Below are 14,618 nucleotides of genomic sequence, written 5' to 3' on the forward strand. Positions count from 1 at the left end.
GCATGTCCAGAGCAGGGTCAGGGACCACCTGTCCTTCCCCTGTGTTGCCAGTGCTGCCCTCCCTTGGGTCCTGCAATGGGCTCCATGCCCTTGGGGCAGGTCTGGCTCTCACCCTCTGGCTGCACTGAGACCAGCCACAGCTCAGTGCAGGAATGAGCCATCTGGCTCCTCTGGAACACAGCACGGCTCCTCAAAAAGGGGCTGCAGCATCACTCCGGCGGCGGTCCAGGCACCCGCACCACCAGCTCCATGGGCTCCTTGGCTTTGTTGCGGTAGGCCTGGCGGATGATGTCCACAGCCCTCTGGTGCGTGACATTCTGCAGGCTCTCCCCGTCCACCGACACCAGCTCCTGCCCGGCCTGGGTCCCAGAAGGGAATGCCACAGGGTGAAGTGCAGCTACTTTTGGACTGCCAGAGGTCTGCCAGCAACCCAGTGGCACCAGGGGATGGGAGTGTCTGGATCTCTGCCCACCCCCTGGCATATGCTGGGACCCCCGTACCTTGAGGATGCCACTTAGGAAGGCAGCTCCACCAGGGAAGATCTTCTCAATCTTCACTACTGGCTGTGCCCTTGACTCAATACCACCAGAGATGCTGATCCCTGCAAGGAAGCCATGAGACCCTCACACCTGGGTAGGCTGGGTCCCCCACCCACTCCCAAACATGGCACCACCTTTCCCCCTTTCCCTGGTGAGCTGCATCTCTGTCTTGCCCTATTTTGGTAAGTTCTACAGAGATGAGGGACTGGGGCAGGGACAGCTCTTCCCCCCCATTCTCATTTTGGAAGAATGCTCTGGGGATTGCCCCTTGCCAAGAAGGTGCCACCCATCCCACTGATGCTGGTGCCAGAAGGGTCCTCCCCCCACCCTTGGAGTCCCACCCATGTGCCACCCACCCATGTGCCACCCACCCAGTGAGTGCTTCAGCTTGGAGAGGGTGACGGTAAGCAGATGATACTCTTCCTCCTCCTCTTCCTCCCTGCCAGCATCTTCAGGGCCATTAGCTGCCCCGGCCCTTGCCTCCCCCCCTGGCCCCCCAAAGAGAGGGGCAAGAGGAAGCCGTGCCCGCTGGGGCTTCCCCAGCACTTCAGTTTCTCTGTTGGGCGCTGTCCTGGGGGGTTCCTTGCGCCAGGTGGCCCGGGGGCTGCGAGAATGCCCATGGCCCTTGCCAGGGGAGGGCTCAGCCAGCAGCCAGTTCGGGGGCTGAGGGCCAAGGGTGGGCAGGGGCCGGCTGGCGGAGGCATAGGCATCCACTGGCACGTCAGGGAGTGGGGTGTAGGTGCGGGGGTGAGGCCGGCGGGGGCTGGGGGAGGCTCTTGGACGGGCTGGACTCGCCTGCTGCTCCCCCGCTTCCTCTGGCTCTGGGGTCCCTGCTGGCTTCAGCAGGAATCCGCCCCGATAGTCTGCAATGAGAGGGGCTCAGGGATCTCCCCAGGGACTCACAGCCCTGCTCCCTGTCATGCAGGCCTCCCATGAGTACCCCAAAGCCCTTGGTCTTTTGCCACCTAGGGCCGCAGATCTTCCTCATCTAGAGACCCCTAGACACCCCAGTTGTCTGCAAGCACTCCATGTCCTCCTCCCCAAGAACCCCAGCACCCAAGATCCACAGATTGTGTTGCTCCCAGTCTTCCCAACACCCAGGGATGCCAGATGCCTTCTTCCCTGGGAGCCTCTGCACTCAGGTATCCCAGTCCCCTTTCTCTTCCTCCAAACTCCCTCCACCCTGTCCCCACTGTGCAGCCCAGTGTCCAGGCAGACCCTACAGGTGGCACTTACCAGGCACTGGTGTGATGAGGTGTCTCTTGGGGGGGATGTCATGGTGGGCCGGGCGGAGGGCAGGTGAGCGCACTGCAGTCAGGGAGAACCTCCAGTTACCTCCTGAGCTGCACCCACCCTCGACCACTGCCTGCCCCCAGTCAAGGTCCCTGGGGGGCTGGGATCTACCTGAACGGCTCTTTAGGGCATCAAAGGCTTCCAGCTCCAGTGGCATCACCATGCTATCAAACCTGCCCAGGTCTGTGGGGGCCACCACGCTCCTGCCAAGGCAAAAAGGTGGGGACAAGTTGTAGCAGCCTCTGGGGTGGAGTGTGATCAGGGCTGAGGAGCATGAGTGAGGCTCCACTTCAATCACATCAGGATGGGCAATACTGGGGTTCCCAGGTATTTCCTAGCAGCACTCACCTCACATCCCGTAGCAGCAGGACCTTCTCGGGCCGGTCCAGGATGGCCAGCAGTGGCCGCACCAAATCCTCCACGCTGCCCTCGTGCAGGTACTGCGGGCACACGAGGGGGATCAGTGGATGCCCCCTCACCCGTTCCTTGGTTTACCTCCCAGAGTTAAGCATGGGCACAGAGTGCTCACCATGCTCCTAGGATGCAGGAGCTTTCCAGGGACGAGCCCAGGGTGGCAGCGCCGCCCTGCCCGTGCCCTGCCTGCGCCCTGCCTTCGGTGCGTACCCGGGAGCAGTGGCGGAGCACGGCCGTCACCTCGTCGGGGCTGAGGAGACATGCAGCAGTGTCCTGGATGTGCGGGAGCCGGGCCTCAGGGTCGCTGCCGTTGGGCTGCAGGGTGGCGATGCCCATGGGGCCCAGGATGCTGGCACGCTGGCTTTTCTCTGGGGAGGCATAACAAGGAGGGGTGGCCAGCGGGGCAAGGACTGCCCCAGCCAGCCCAGAGAGCTCCCCATCCCCCCTACCCCAGCAGCTCACTCCACACCAGAGCGGGACAGACACAAGCAGTGCAGGGCCAGGTGCATGCAGAGCCTGCCCACACCCCCCCAGGCACACGGGCACCCCCGTTACCCCGCCTCAGGCTCCGGATGACAAACTTCTGCACAGCGCCTACTGCAAGGGAGATGGAGAGCGGTGAGTGCTCCGGGCAGACAGCAGCATCGCCGCCCACTGTCAAAACTGCGTGCTTGGGGAACCCCTCCCTATGCTCCCTTCATGCCAGGGATGCCACAACAGGCCCATAGAAGGGGGAACAGTCCCAGGTTGAGTCCCTCTCTGCCCTGTCACCCAGGCTGATACCTCTGTCCCCGTCAGAGCGCCCTGGGGACTTGGAGCGTGCCCGGCGTTCAGAGCCAAGGGCCTCCTGGCTGGGGGGGGCCCAGCTCTGGCTGGTGGCACGGCCCCCCTTGAAAAAGAGGTTGACAAGAGTCTTGGAGCGGTGCAATCCTGGGGTAGCCCCCCGTGCCCCTTGTCCCTCTGGCTTCTCCTTCTTCCGCTTCTCCTCTGTGGACAGAGAGAAGGGGCTGTTGGAGTGGAGAGGTGAGGGGATGCCACCCCAAATCTTGTCTGAGGGCAGGGAACTTTGCAGGATTGGAGGGGCTACTGGGAGACACTGACTGGAAAAGAGGCCTTCTGTGGGGTGCAGTGGATCACCAGGGGTCATGGGACTGGGTTTTGGGGTGCCTGGCAAAGCCCAGGGACAGAGTTGGGGCTATGTGGGGTTATAGGATACCGAGGACTGGTGGCCAGGGGATTATATGTGCTATAGGGTGCCAGGGTAGGGGCCTAGATGTTTGCTATAGGAAGCCCAGGAGTGGGGGCCAAGTATCCATGTGTGTCAGGACTACAGGATGCTTGAGTGGGGGACAGGCTGTCCACATGGGGCAGGGCCTGAGCTGCGGGACTCCCAGGGCTGGGCGTGCAGGGTTGGAAGGAGACTTCAGCCAGGGTTCAGTCCCATGTGTGGGGCTGTGCCCCAGTGCCTACCGGCGACAGTGAGGTCACTCTGGGAGCGTGTAATGGGCTGCCGTGGCCGGCTCAGCGCCAGCAGAAGCGCCGTCTTGGGTGAGTGGCTGAAGGTGCGGCGTGGGTGGGTGCCAGGGGTGTCGCGGGTGCCCTGGCCCCGGATGGCCGTGTCCCGCAGCAGCTCGGGGGGCCGCACTGTGCGCCGTGTCTCTGGCAGCCCCTCAGTGGCTGGCTCGGTCTGCATGGCCCGCTCAGCGCGTTCCCGCACCCAGCCCCGCCGTGGCCCGTCCTCTGTGGAGATGGCCACATCCACGGTGCGGGCTGGGGGCACTGGGGCAGCTGCCCCCAGCCCATTCACTGCCCCTGGTGCTGGTCCTGAGGAGTAGGAGGAGATGGAGGAGCTGGTTTCCGAGGTCTGAGCCAGCTGTTGCAGCTGCCCGTTGGTCACTGCAAAGGCACAGCAGGGACACACTGTGACACGCTGTGGGCCACCTAGAGCTCCATGTCCCTCCCAAAGACAGCAGATGTGGGGAACCCGCAGGGCTATGGGGAACCTGTGGACTACTGGCTATTGCATAGGGATCATCCTGTCCTCTCCAAGAAAGTGGACATGTAGGATGCTGTGGGATCACAGGGACCACAGGGCTGCTGGCCATGGCAGGGAGCTCTTCATGCCTCCTCCAAGGACGGGGGACAGCTGGGACCCTGCAAGTCCATCAGGCCTGCGGGTATGCTAACCAGTGGCAAAGGGAGCTCCCTGCTCCCTCCAAGGCCTTGGGACCCCATGGCATGCAGACCTTCTCCCTCCCTACAGTGGTCAGACATCATACACATGGGAGGCCCAGCCCCACCGTGCCCCAGCCCAGCACCCCTGCCAGTACCCGCACGGCACTGCCCTTACAGCGACTGAGCCAGCAGTACTCGGCCACCAACTCCTTGTAGGCAGGGAACCGGCCTGTCTCCTAGGCACAGGGGGAGAGGACAAGGGGGTCAGTGAGTGCTGGCTGCCCTGGAGAACTTGATCTGGTGCCAGCCATGAATAATGCATCCCCCCCTCCCACCCGCCTGAAACCCAACCAGCCAGCAGCTGCACCAGCCCCCAGCACTGGGCTGAGCAGGGGCAGTGCCAGTGAAGGGACATGCCAACCCCTGCCCCACCCGAGGGTCCATGGGGCAGGGTGTGGGTACCTTGATCGTGAGCATGATGTGGGTCTGCCCCTTGAGCACCTCCACTGCCTTGCTATGGCTTATGTCTTCAAACTTGACTCCATTGGCTGCAAGGACTTGGTCTCCCACCCGAATACCATTTTGCTCTGCCAGCCCTCCGGGGTCCACCCTAGAGAAACAGGGGGGCAGGATGGAGCCAAGCCCTTGCAGGAGTCCTGCCCCACACCTCCATTTGAGTAGCCCCATGGCTCAGCACCCATGATGGTAATGCCCACTGTCTTCTGAGAGTGGGGGGGCTCAGCCAGAGAGGAGGGGCTGAGCCCCAGCATGGGCACTGCAGAGAGTGGGGTGTCACAACACCTCACGCCCCAGGGCAGCCGTACTTGGAGACGTAGATGCCGAGGCCGAACTCTCTGCCGCCGCGGATGTTGAAGCCCAGGCAGTAATCATCAGAGGTGGTGTAGAGGTGGACGATGCGCCGCAGCCCATCCTCGGAGCCACTCTCCGATGGTGTCGAGCCGCTTTTCTCTACTACCAGGCGCCTGTTCACCACATCCACCCTGCAGCACGGTACAGGGTAGGTAGTCTCAGGGATTTGGCTCTTGTCCTCCTCCAGCATGGGACCATTGGTGGCACCCAGCAGAGGAGAGTGATGGGAATGGGGGATGTTTAGCATGGGGCTTGCACCCACCCTACCTGCTCCAGACATTCCTATTCCATCCTAGATCCCACCCTGATCTTTCCCCATCTTTGCCAGAGATTTCTGCTGCCACTCCACCCTGGGGGTCCCCCAGGGATCCTCCCTGTTTCCCAGAATCCCACAGCAACCTCTCCCAGCATGCCCTCCATGGGGTTGGGTTTTGGGATGCTGGCATGGGAGATGCCCTGCTCACCACGCTGTCTTCTCCTTGGAGAACTTGATTCCTGGCACACGGCCCATCCGCCGGACCACCATGCGGAGGCGGTTGTTGCCAGTGAGGACCTTGACAGCGCTGCTCATCGTGATGTTCTCCAGACTCACACTGTTCACCTCCGTGATCTTGTCACCAACACACAGCCCGGCCTGCTCTGCAGGGGACACACGGCTCATCTGGGCACCTGACCTGCTACTGATGCCCCTGTTTGACATCCCCTCCCTCAATGTCTCCTCAGCCTGCTCTGAACCCCTTGGGAACAGAGGCAGGGGTGCCTGACAATTGCACTGAATGGCTTGTCACCTTGCTGTGGCTTGGGGATGGAGCTCAGAGTCATTGGCACAGGACTGTGTACTCCTGTGTCCTGCCCTTCACTTTGGGCAGCCTGCAAATCTCATGGCCAAAGGCAGCAGGGAGCAAATGGTGGCTTTCCACCATGAACGATGGCATTGTTGCTGTGATCCCATTTCACTGGGAGCTCCTTGAGAGGGTCTTGCTGGCATGTGCCTGGTGTCCCTCACCCTGACCCTCTTACCAGCAGTGCTCCCCTCCTCCACTTTGCTGACAAAGATGCCCAACCCATGCTCGGAGCCACCACGGACGCTGAAGCCCAGTTTGCCGTCCACGCTCTTCTCCACTGTGATGGCATTGATGACATCACTCTCGTTGCTGCTGGCTGTGGGGACAGGGGAGCAGATGAGTCACACACGCTGCATGTGTGCAATGGCAAGGGGTCTCTCTTTCACCAGGATCATCCCCAGGCCCAGGCCAGCCCTCCCTGCCCCTAGACCCAGGGAATTCAGCCATTGGGGCTCTCCTGGCCATGGGGGTGGGCAGGGGGCCGGGACACCCCACACACCTTCGATGGGGGCATTGATGAGGATGACACGGCCCATGGGGGAGGCGGCACGGCTGCTCCGGGTGGTCCCATTGAGCAGGCGGCTCTGCTTGCTGAGGAGGTAGCGGGGAGCCAGGCTGGCTTCGCTGCTGGAGCTCCGTGACCGGCTGCCTGTCGTCATCCCCGACAGCACTGCGTCCCAGTCCTGGGCCATGGTGGCGCTGGGCACGCCGGCGTCCTGGCGTCTGGCTCAGGGCTGGCTGCGTCCTCACAGGGCCAGGGCTGCCCGTCAGCCAGCGGGGGACATGGCATAGTCCAGAAGCACATGCCCGGGCTTGGGCACCGCTCTTTTTTAGCAGCGCAATGCTGGGGGCAGCTGGCCTGGGTACTCGCCGCTTGTAAGAGAGGTCCTAGGCCCAGCAGCACAGCCTGGAGGGACAAGGAGCTTTGTCACCCCCTCTCCAGCCTGATCCCTTCCTGTCCTGTACTGTCCCAAGGATCAAACTGTCACATAGCATGGGGGTGTGGGCACAGGCTGCCCTGCCCTGGGGTAAGGATGCTGGGGTTAAAAGGAGCTCTCCCTCGCAGTGTAAATCTGGAACAGGGGATGCAAAGGGGCTTTACTTGACAGCACAAATCCGGAAAGGCTCCAGAGAGGGGATACGGGGACATCAGCTTTACGCTAGAGAGCAGGACCTGATCCTTCTGGCTATTTCCCATTCTCCCTGGACCACCTCGGAATTCCCAACGCCATGCAGCTAGAGATGGGTGCACCAGTCCCCAAGGCGGTTCCCGTGGGGATTTTCCAGGCGTGGGTGAAACGCCACCACGGTGCCCCCCCCACTTCATTCCCCGCTCGCCCCAGCCTGACCTCAATAAATAAGTGATGGCCCCTGCTCCGGGGACACGCCGGTATCCCCGACACTGCCAGCCCCCCACAGCGCCCACCCATTATCCCCCGCCAGCATCAGACGCGGGTGCCCCCTCCCCGAAGGGGCGCAGGGGACCCCCTACCGCCGTCCCTCCCTCCCCCCCGCCCCGTGCCCTCCTCACCTGTCCCCATGGTGCCACCTGCGAAAGAGACACCTGGCAGCAGCGCGGGGGGGAAGGCGAGGCCGGGGGGCAGCACCGCCTCCTGCCCCCCCGGCCGCGGGGATTGGCTTTCCCTGTGGGACCGGAGAGGCCATCGGGCGCGGGAGCTGTCAATCGAGAGCGGCCGGGGCTGGCCTTGCAGCTGGCGGGGGGGGTGGCAGTCCCGTGGGTGTCCCCCGCAAGAGGGTCCGGGGGCGCGACCCCCGGCGAGGCTGCGAGTGGCAATGGATGTGGTGTCCCCCCTGACCTCCTCCCTTAGCGCAGAGCATCCCGGGGGCACACAGGGGAAACTGAGGCACGGTCAGGGGAGGAGGGGTGTCGCGTGCCTCCGCTTCGCTCACTCCGGTGATGCCAGCCGGTATCGCCCCGTGTCCCCCTTCCCGGGGGGCATCGCCTCCAGCCCGGGCCGGCCGTGACCCCCCGGCGGGGCCCGGCGCCGCCAGCGCGAACCCGACACCGCGGCGGTTTCAGGTGATGCGCGGCGGCCGCGGGGACTGCGGGGGGGCTGCGGGCGGGCGGCGGGGGCGGGGGCCGGCGCGGGGGGGCCGCCCCGACAGCGCCGGGGTGAGGGGCTGGGGGGGCACGGCCGGCGTGGGGACACGCACCCACATGCACACGCACCCCATGCACCCACACGTCCACGGCATGCGTGTCCGTGCCCTTGCGCGCGCTCACAGACACCCACGGCGCGCCGCACACGCGTGGACGCGGCCCCGCTCACACACGCGTGTCCCGGCACGCGCCGCCCTACGCACGAGCCGGCGCCCGCTCCCGCGGAGGCGCGGTCCCCGCGCGCTCCGGCGCAACAACCGCGACACGCGTGGACGCCGACGCGGCGCTACGGACACGCGTGAGCGCGCGGCGCGGGCATCGAGATCCCCCGGGAACACGCGCGCGGCTGACACGGGGACGCGCGGAAACGCGCACGTGAACACCCACGTGCAAACACACGAGCACCCGAGCGAAAGGAAGCCGAGCCGACGTGCGAGCACACGCGCGCGGTCACGGGCAGGCGCGTGCACGCCCACGGGCACGCCCACACAAGCGCGGGAGGGCCACGGGCACCGCGTGTGGCTCGGCACGTACCGCTCCCCCCGCCGCCGGCCCCGGTCACGCGTGGTCCCCGCCGCCCCCCGGCGGGCGCTGTCGCTGTCGCTGTCGCGGGAGCCGTGAGTGCGGGGGGTGCCCCGGGTCCCTATGCGGGAGGGTCACGCGTGGCGGGAGGGATGCTCGGCGCGGGAAGGAAGGGAGCAGAGCCCCGCTTCCCTCGGGGCAGGGCGGGTGTGGAAATAGAGCCGGGTGTGTCGGTGCCTTGCCGGGAGGGACATTCCTCCTTCCAGTGCCCTTCCTCGCTCCGCTCTCCCGGTGCTGGCAGCAGCTGTGGCCCCTAAGTCGTGGGTCCCTGTCCCCTCCTCTGTGACCGGCGTGCTCTGCTGGGGTGGGGGGTCCCTGACTTCTGGTGGCTGGTGAGGGCAAGGTCGCGGGTTTCTCTTTGGCACAAGGTGCAGTCCCATTACAGGTCGCACCACCCACGAGCTGCCTTGTGCTGGGAGGGCTCAGGAGTCGCTGCTGAGCTCCTTTGCAGAGGGGCTTCCTGTTCACCCCTTGTCCCCTCAGGCTGGGGGAGCACCAGAGCTGCTGCAGCAGGGATGTGGGGGGGGGGACACACAGGCACCACATCCCATATAACCCTTTCATCCCCTGCCCTGCCAGAAGATGCCACCTTCCTTGCCTGCCACCATCAACATCCGGGAGCCCCGTTGGGACCAGAGCACCTTTCAGGGCCGGGCCAAGCACTTCTTCATGGTGACCGACCCCCGAAACCTGCTGCTCTCGGGGGCTACCCTGGAGGAAGCCCGACGGGTGGTGGAGGACTACAGGTACCCACTGGGAGGGTGGATATAGCCTCAGCACTGCTCCCAGGCAGGAGCCATTCCCAGGAATGGGAATAGAAGTGATGCTGGCCCCCCTGGCCAAAGGCCCCAAAACTGCCCGGCTGGTCCCTAAGGCATCTCCCAGCTGGCCCAAACGGTGTGGGGGACCAGCCATGTGTGCTGGCAGAGGGTCTTTGAACAGGTGTTACCCTTCCCTGGCAGGGCAGGCACCGTACACCCTGGGCTGACAGAGGACCAGCTTTGGCGGGCGAAGTACATCTATGACTCGGCTTTCCACCCTGACACGGGCGAGAAGATGATCCTTGTGGGGCGCATGTCCGCTCAGGTCCCCATGAACATGACCATCACTGGTTGCATGTTGACCTTCTACAGGTACCTGTCCTCTCCTCACCTCAGGACCAAGAGGATGCCTGGAGGATCCTCCTGGCTCTGGGGTGAGGAGGGGACACGTGTCCCGTACCCCGCTCGTACCCGTGCTGTAGGAGCATGGGTGACATCCCCCAGTGTCTCCAGCACCCTCCTCTCTCTGGCAGGACCACACCAGCCGTGCTGTTCTGGCAGTGGGTCAACCAGTCCTTCAATGCCATTGTCAACTACACCAACCGCAGCGGAGATGCACCCATCACCCCCAGGTGAGCATCTCTCTGACCAGGTCCTCAAGGCACCCCAAAACACCAGGGGGTGCCTTGCATAGCAGGGTACTGTGAGATGGGACAATGGGGACCTGATGAAGGCAGAGATGGATGCCATTGGGGCTGTCAGGGTTAGTGGTAGAGCTGAGAGAGGAACCCAGATGTCCTGATGCTCTTGAAGGGCATGCTGTTCCTTCCCTGGGATGGGGAGAGCCTGGCTTACTGGTGTCACTTCCTGCTCTTTCAGCCAGCTGGGGACAGCCTATGTGAGTGCAACCACGGGGGCAGTTGTCACAGCACTGGGACTCAAATCCCTCACCAAGGTAAGCTGATCCTTCACCATCACAACTGGGGGATGTGGACCCTCCCCATGGGATCGCCCTGAGCTGCGCAGGGGATTCACCTGGAGTGGGGGAGAAAATGAAGAAAAGGGGTTTGCTGAGGTTGTCCACACAAGGCAACTGCTCTCCCCAGTGATGGCTGTGGAGATGGCCTGTCCCTCCAGCCTTGCTCTGGATGTATCTCCAGGCTTCTTTCACCCCTTAGCCAATATCCAGACCTGGCAGGGGACCTGGATCCCCCCAGACCCTTTGGTCTGTGCCACTTTTGCCAGCTGAGAGTTGCAGGGGAGGAGGGAACACTTTTCCCCCAGTGGGGCTGGGACAACCCAAGGTCTTACAGGAAGACAGAGGCAGACCCAGGGACAGCCAGCTCTGCCCCCAGACCCTCTACATGACGTTCTCCTCCTTTTCCCCCCAGCACCTGCCAGCCATCATCGGCCGGTACGTGCCTTTTGCGGCCGTGGCAGCTGCCAACTGCATCAACATCCCGCTGATGAGGCAGAGGTGAGCCCCTGCGGTGGGACAGGCTTGCCTCAAGTGGGGAATTCAGGGACTTCCTTGCTGATCCTTAGCGTGGGGGGTTGGCTTGAGGGTACAAGCACCTGGTTGCAACCCAGGGGTTTATTGGTCTCTGTACAACCCTGTTGGGGACTGCTGCCAAATGTGAATGTGGGTCCAGCTGAGACCCCTCTGATTTATTGTGTAACCAGTGGATGGGGTACAGGAGGATGCCAGCCTCCCTTGGAGACATGTCCCTGTCCTGTGTCCTGATCCCCCCACCATTGTGCCCTGTGGCCCCCTGACTCCGTGTGTCCCTGCAGAGAGCTCAAGCTGGGGATCCCTGTCACGGATGAGAATGGGAACCGCCTGGGCGAATCCACAGCAGCAGCCCAGAAGGCCATTTTCCAGGTGGTGGTGTCCCGCATTGGCATGGCAGCACCAGCCATGGGTGAGTGTCCCTTCCTCCACCTGTGTTGGGATATTGCAGCTGATCCCTGGCAGCATGGGATGGGGTCCCACTGCTGGCAGGGGGCTGTGAGCACTGGGAGCTCATCTCCTTCCTCCCTTCCTCAGCCATTCCGCCGGTGATCATGAACATGCTGGAGAAGAGAGCTTTCCTGAAGGTACCAGTGAACCTGGGATGGGCAGGTGGACGTAGGGATACCCACCATGCGTTGTTGGCACCCCTCAGGGCTGGCACCCTCTTGGGGAATAGACACCTTCCTGCCTGTCCACTGCACTGACACACTTCCTCTCCCTGTCCCTGGCAGCGGTACCCGTACCTGAATGCTCCCCTGCAGGTCAGCCTGGTGGGACTCTGGTAAGTCCTCCTCCACTGATGGGCGTCGCTGCTCTGGGTAGTGCATGGGACAGTGCTTCTGGGAACCCTGCTTGGCAGGGCCGGGGAGAACTGCCCCAAAGTTTCCTGGGGCATGCCAGAGCTTGGCCAGGCTAGTTGCACCCCAGGCAGATGGGATGGGATATGAGGTTCTGGGGCCAGGAGTTGTTTTGCTTCATCTTGGTGTCTCAAGCCTGCCATGGGCTCCTACTCAGCATTGCTGTTCCCCCACATCATTGGGGGACAGACTTTGCCCCACTTCAGGAGCCAAATGCAGAGCCTGGAGCTTGGAGAGGGCATCTCTGTGGCCCTTTCCTGGCTGAATACCCAGCACAGCTCTGGGCTGCCTCATTGCTGCTCTGGGATCAGGCCATGGGTGGGTGTGGGTGATTTATGCAGCCCAGCTTCACCTTTCCATGTCTTTCCTTTGCAGTTTGGTGTTTGCCACCCCGTTGTGCTGTGCACTCTTCCCACAGAAAAGGTACAGACAAGCACTTTGCCTGCATGTGTGGCTCCTGTGTGGGATGGGGGTGCTCTCTGACTCCCAAGAGATTCTTTTGCCTCTTTGAGCAGTCAGGGGCTTAAACCAGTGCACACACATTTCTGTGCAGGCAGCAGTGCAGACCCAAGGGTCTGTGCTGGGCCATGGGGACAGCATCCCCATGGGGTGCAGCAGGTCGTTTCCAGCCTGAGGCCACTGGTGGCTATACCCCTCCATCCTCTGTATCCACGTTTCCTCTACAGCTCAATGCCTGTGAGCAGCCTGGAGCCTGAAGTCCAAGATCAGATCCGGAAGAAAGATCCGTGGCTGGAGACTGTCTACTTCAACAAAGGGCTCTGAGCAGCTCCTGGGGGGCTGAGATGTGCCCACGGAGCTGCCGGGCCAGCGCATTGCTGAGCTTCGCCCTTCGGATCCCCTTGGGCTGCCGCCGCTTTCCCTTGGCCGTTGTGTGTCCGTAGGTCCAGGTGCTCAGCCCAGCTTCCCGGGGTGCCTGCAGCCATGCAGCACCACACCAAACCCTGTCCCCATGCCCGGCTCAGCCCTGCTCTGGAGACCTCCTGCTGGCACCGTGGTGCACCCCTCCTCTCTGCGTGTGCCTGTAGCTCTGTGCAGTGCACAGGGAAGTGCGGGCAGCAACACCAGGGACCTTGTGAGCTGGAGGGAAAAATAAAAGTGAGATGAGGAAGAAAATGGTGCTCCCCAGCTTTAGGAGGCAGTAGAGAATCAGCAATTGAAGGTAGAGTACCTCTGCAGGCACCCTACAGTGCCCAGTGGTTCAGCAGCTGGTGCCTGGGGATGGCAGAGCAGCTTTGGGAGAGGAAAACTCCCCATACCCAAAATAGCTGGGGGTGAGTGATCGATTGCACGTAGTGGCTGGAACTCTGAGTGGGGGGCTCTCCCAGCCCAGCCGTGTGCTCCCAGCTCACCTTCTGCTCTCCTCCGTGCTGCTCTGGGGATTTAATCTGGCTTTCTGCTGCTTCCATCCCCAGAGCAAATGGCACATTTTAATCCCAGTAGAGTCTTGGTTTTTATTCTCATTTTAAATGCCATCTGCGTTCAGGGCTGGGCTTCCCCTGGGGGGTTACTCTGCCCCCTCCTGGAGTGCTTGCTTTCAGGTGGACCTTCTCAAATAGCTTTAAGTGCACTGTGGTTTCCTCTAGATATTTTGATATATATATAATGTACCTATATATACACCAAACAATAAAGGCAGATTGTTTATACAAAACCAACAGCAGAGGTGTGTTGCTCGCTAATTTGTATATGGTGGAGAGGGTCTGCTGTTGGGGTGAGAATGGGAGCAGGAGAGAGGGGCAGGCTGGCTTTTGGGGTGCCTCTGCACACCCTGGGGCTGGGTACTGCTTTCCAGCCCACTGCCTTTATAGCAGCTCTGGCTGGCCTGGCATGTGTTTCAGCTTATCCAGCTGTCAGGAGGGTTTTTTTTAGTACAGTCGGCTTTGGGCCTCGCTGCTGCGCAGAGAGCTTTGCTAAGCTGCTGCCCTGGATGCTGCTGGTTTGGAGAGGCCAGAGCGTCACCTTGGCTCTGCCCACACTCACACCCCCTCTTGCAGCCCGCTCACAGGACAATCCTGGCCCTGCTCCTCTGCCTTCCCTGCAGGACTATTTTTATCCCACTTTCTATGTACAGCTATCAGAGAACACGTTGGAGAGCATCACTGCTGTGGCAGGACCCTGGCAAGCCTGCGGGCAGCAGCTGCCTCCCCCTCAGCTTTGTCTGACAGGGCAGTCAGAAGGAGCAATGGATGTCCAGCCAGGGAGAGGAGGGATGGAGGCAACCAAGGAGGAACGAGGCCACTGCAAAGGCCAAGATGGGCAGATACAGCAGTGACAACATAAGAGCCAGGCAGCCCAAAGCCACCCTGTGCCACAGCTTCCACAGCTGGCAGGGGCTGGCAGAGGCCAGGCTCGAGCTGCTCCCCTCAAGGGGCAGCCAGGAGAACACCTGTACCCAGCACCTGCCCAGGGTGGGGAAGTGAGTGGATTGGGACAGGCACATCAGGGATCTGTCCCCCTCCTTCTCCTGGTCCTGGAATATTGCAAATATCTCCCCTGAGCCAGCCATTGGCAGCTTATAAATAATGCAGCCCCTTGCCGTGCAATAAGGGCTTGTCAGTAGCTATTCTGCTCTCATAAATTAAAGATGAAAAGGTACAAGGCTCTTGCCAGAAAAATGAAGACAAAT

The 14,618-nt window shown here is 62.1% G+C and overlaps 2 protein-coding genes across 3 annotated transcripts; one reads left to right on the forward strand and one right to left on the reverse strand.

Moving 5' to 3' along the window:
• Positions 1 to 175: 175 nt before the first annotated feature.
• On the reverse strand, positions 176 to 8,160 carry PDZD7 (PDZ domain containing 7). Its single transcript, XM_041461197.1, has 17 exons — positions 7,668 to 8,160; positions 6,636 to 7,043; positions 6,312 to 6,452; positions 5,756 to 5,930; positions 5,246 to 5,422; positions 4,884 to 5,031; positions 4,597 to 4,657; positions 3,717 to 4,142; positions 3,030 to 3,233; positions 2,802 to 2,843; positions 2,457 to 2,614; positions 2,181 to 2,272; positions 1,944 to 2,035; positions 1,776 to 1,847; positions 911 to 1,402; positions 501 to 601; positions 176 to 359 (listed from the first exon to the last, which is right to left on the reverse strand). The coding sequence occupies exons 2-17, from the start codon at positions 6,826 to 6,828 to the stop codon at positions 210 to 212; spliced, it is 2,724 nt and encodes a 907-aa protein (XP_041317131.1). The 5' UTR covers positions 6,829 to 7,043; positions 7,668 to 8,160; the 3' UTR covers positions 176 to 209.
• A 684-nt stretch (positions 8,161 to 8,844) lies between these two features.
• SFXN3 (sideroflexin 3) lies at positions 8,845 to 13,647 on the forward strand. 2 transcript variants are annotated; one of them, XM_041461199.1, is made up of 11 exons: positions 8,845 to 8,875; positions 9,420 to 9,586; positions 9,803 to 9,973; positions 10,135 to 10,233; positions 10,481 to 10,556; positions 10,993 to 11,078; positions 11,396 to 11,523; positions 11,649 to 11,698; positions 11,846 to 11,895; positions 12,347 to 12,394; positions 12,658 to 13,647. In XM_041461199.1, exons 2-11 carry the CDS (start codon positions 9,423 to 9,425, stop codon positions 12,752 to 12,754), a joined length of 969 nt encoding a protein of 322 aa, XP_041317133.1. In that variant the 5' UTR covers positions 8,845 to 8,875; positions 9,420 to 9,422; the 3' UTR covers positions 12,755 to 13,647. The 2 variants fall into 2 exon arrangements, with proteins under 2 accessions (XP_041317133.1, XP_041317134.1); XM_041461200.1 differs by having other exon boundaries at positions 8,851 to 8,875; positions 9,423 to 9,586.
• The last annotated feature ends 971 nt before the right edge of the window (positions 13,648 to 14,618 follow it).

Source organism: Pyrgilauda ruficollis, unplaced genomic scaffold, assembly GCF_017590135.1.
Source record: "Pyrgilauda ruficollis isolate IOZ18807 unplaced genomic scaffold, ASM1759013v1 scaffold15, whole genome shotgun sequence".
Taxonomy (NCBI): domain Eukaryota; kingdom Metazoa; phylum Chordata; class Aves; order Passeriformes; family Passeridae; genus Pyrgilauda; species Pyrgilauda ruficollis.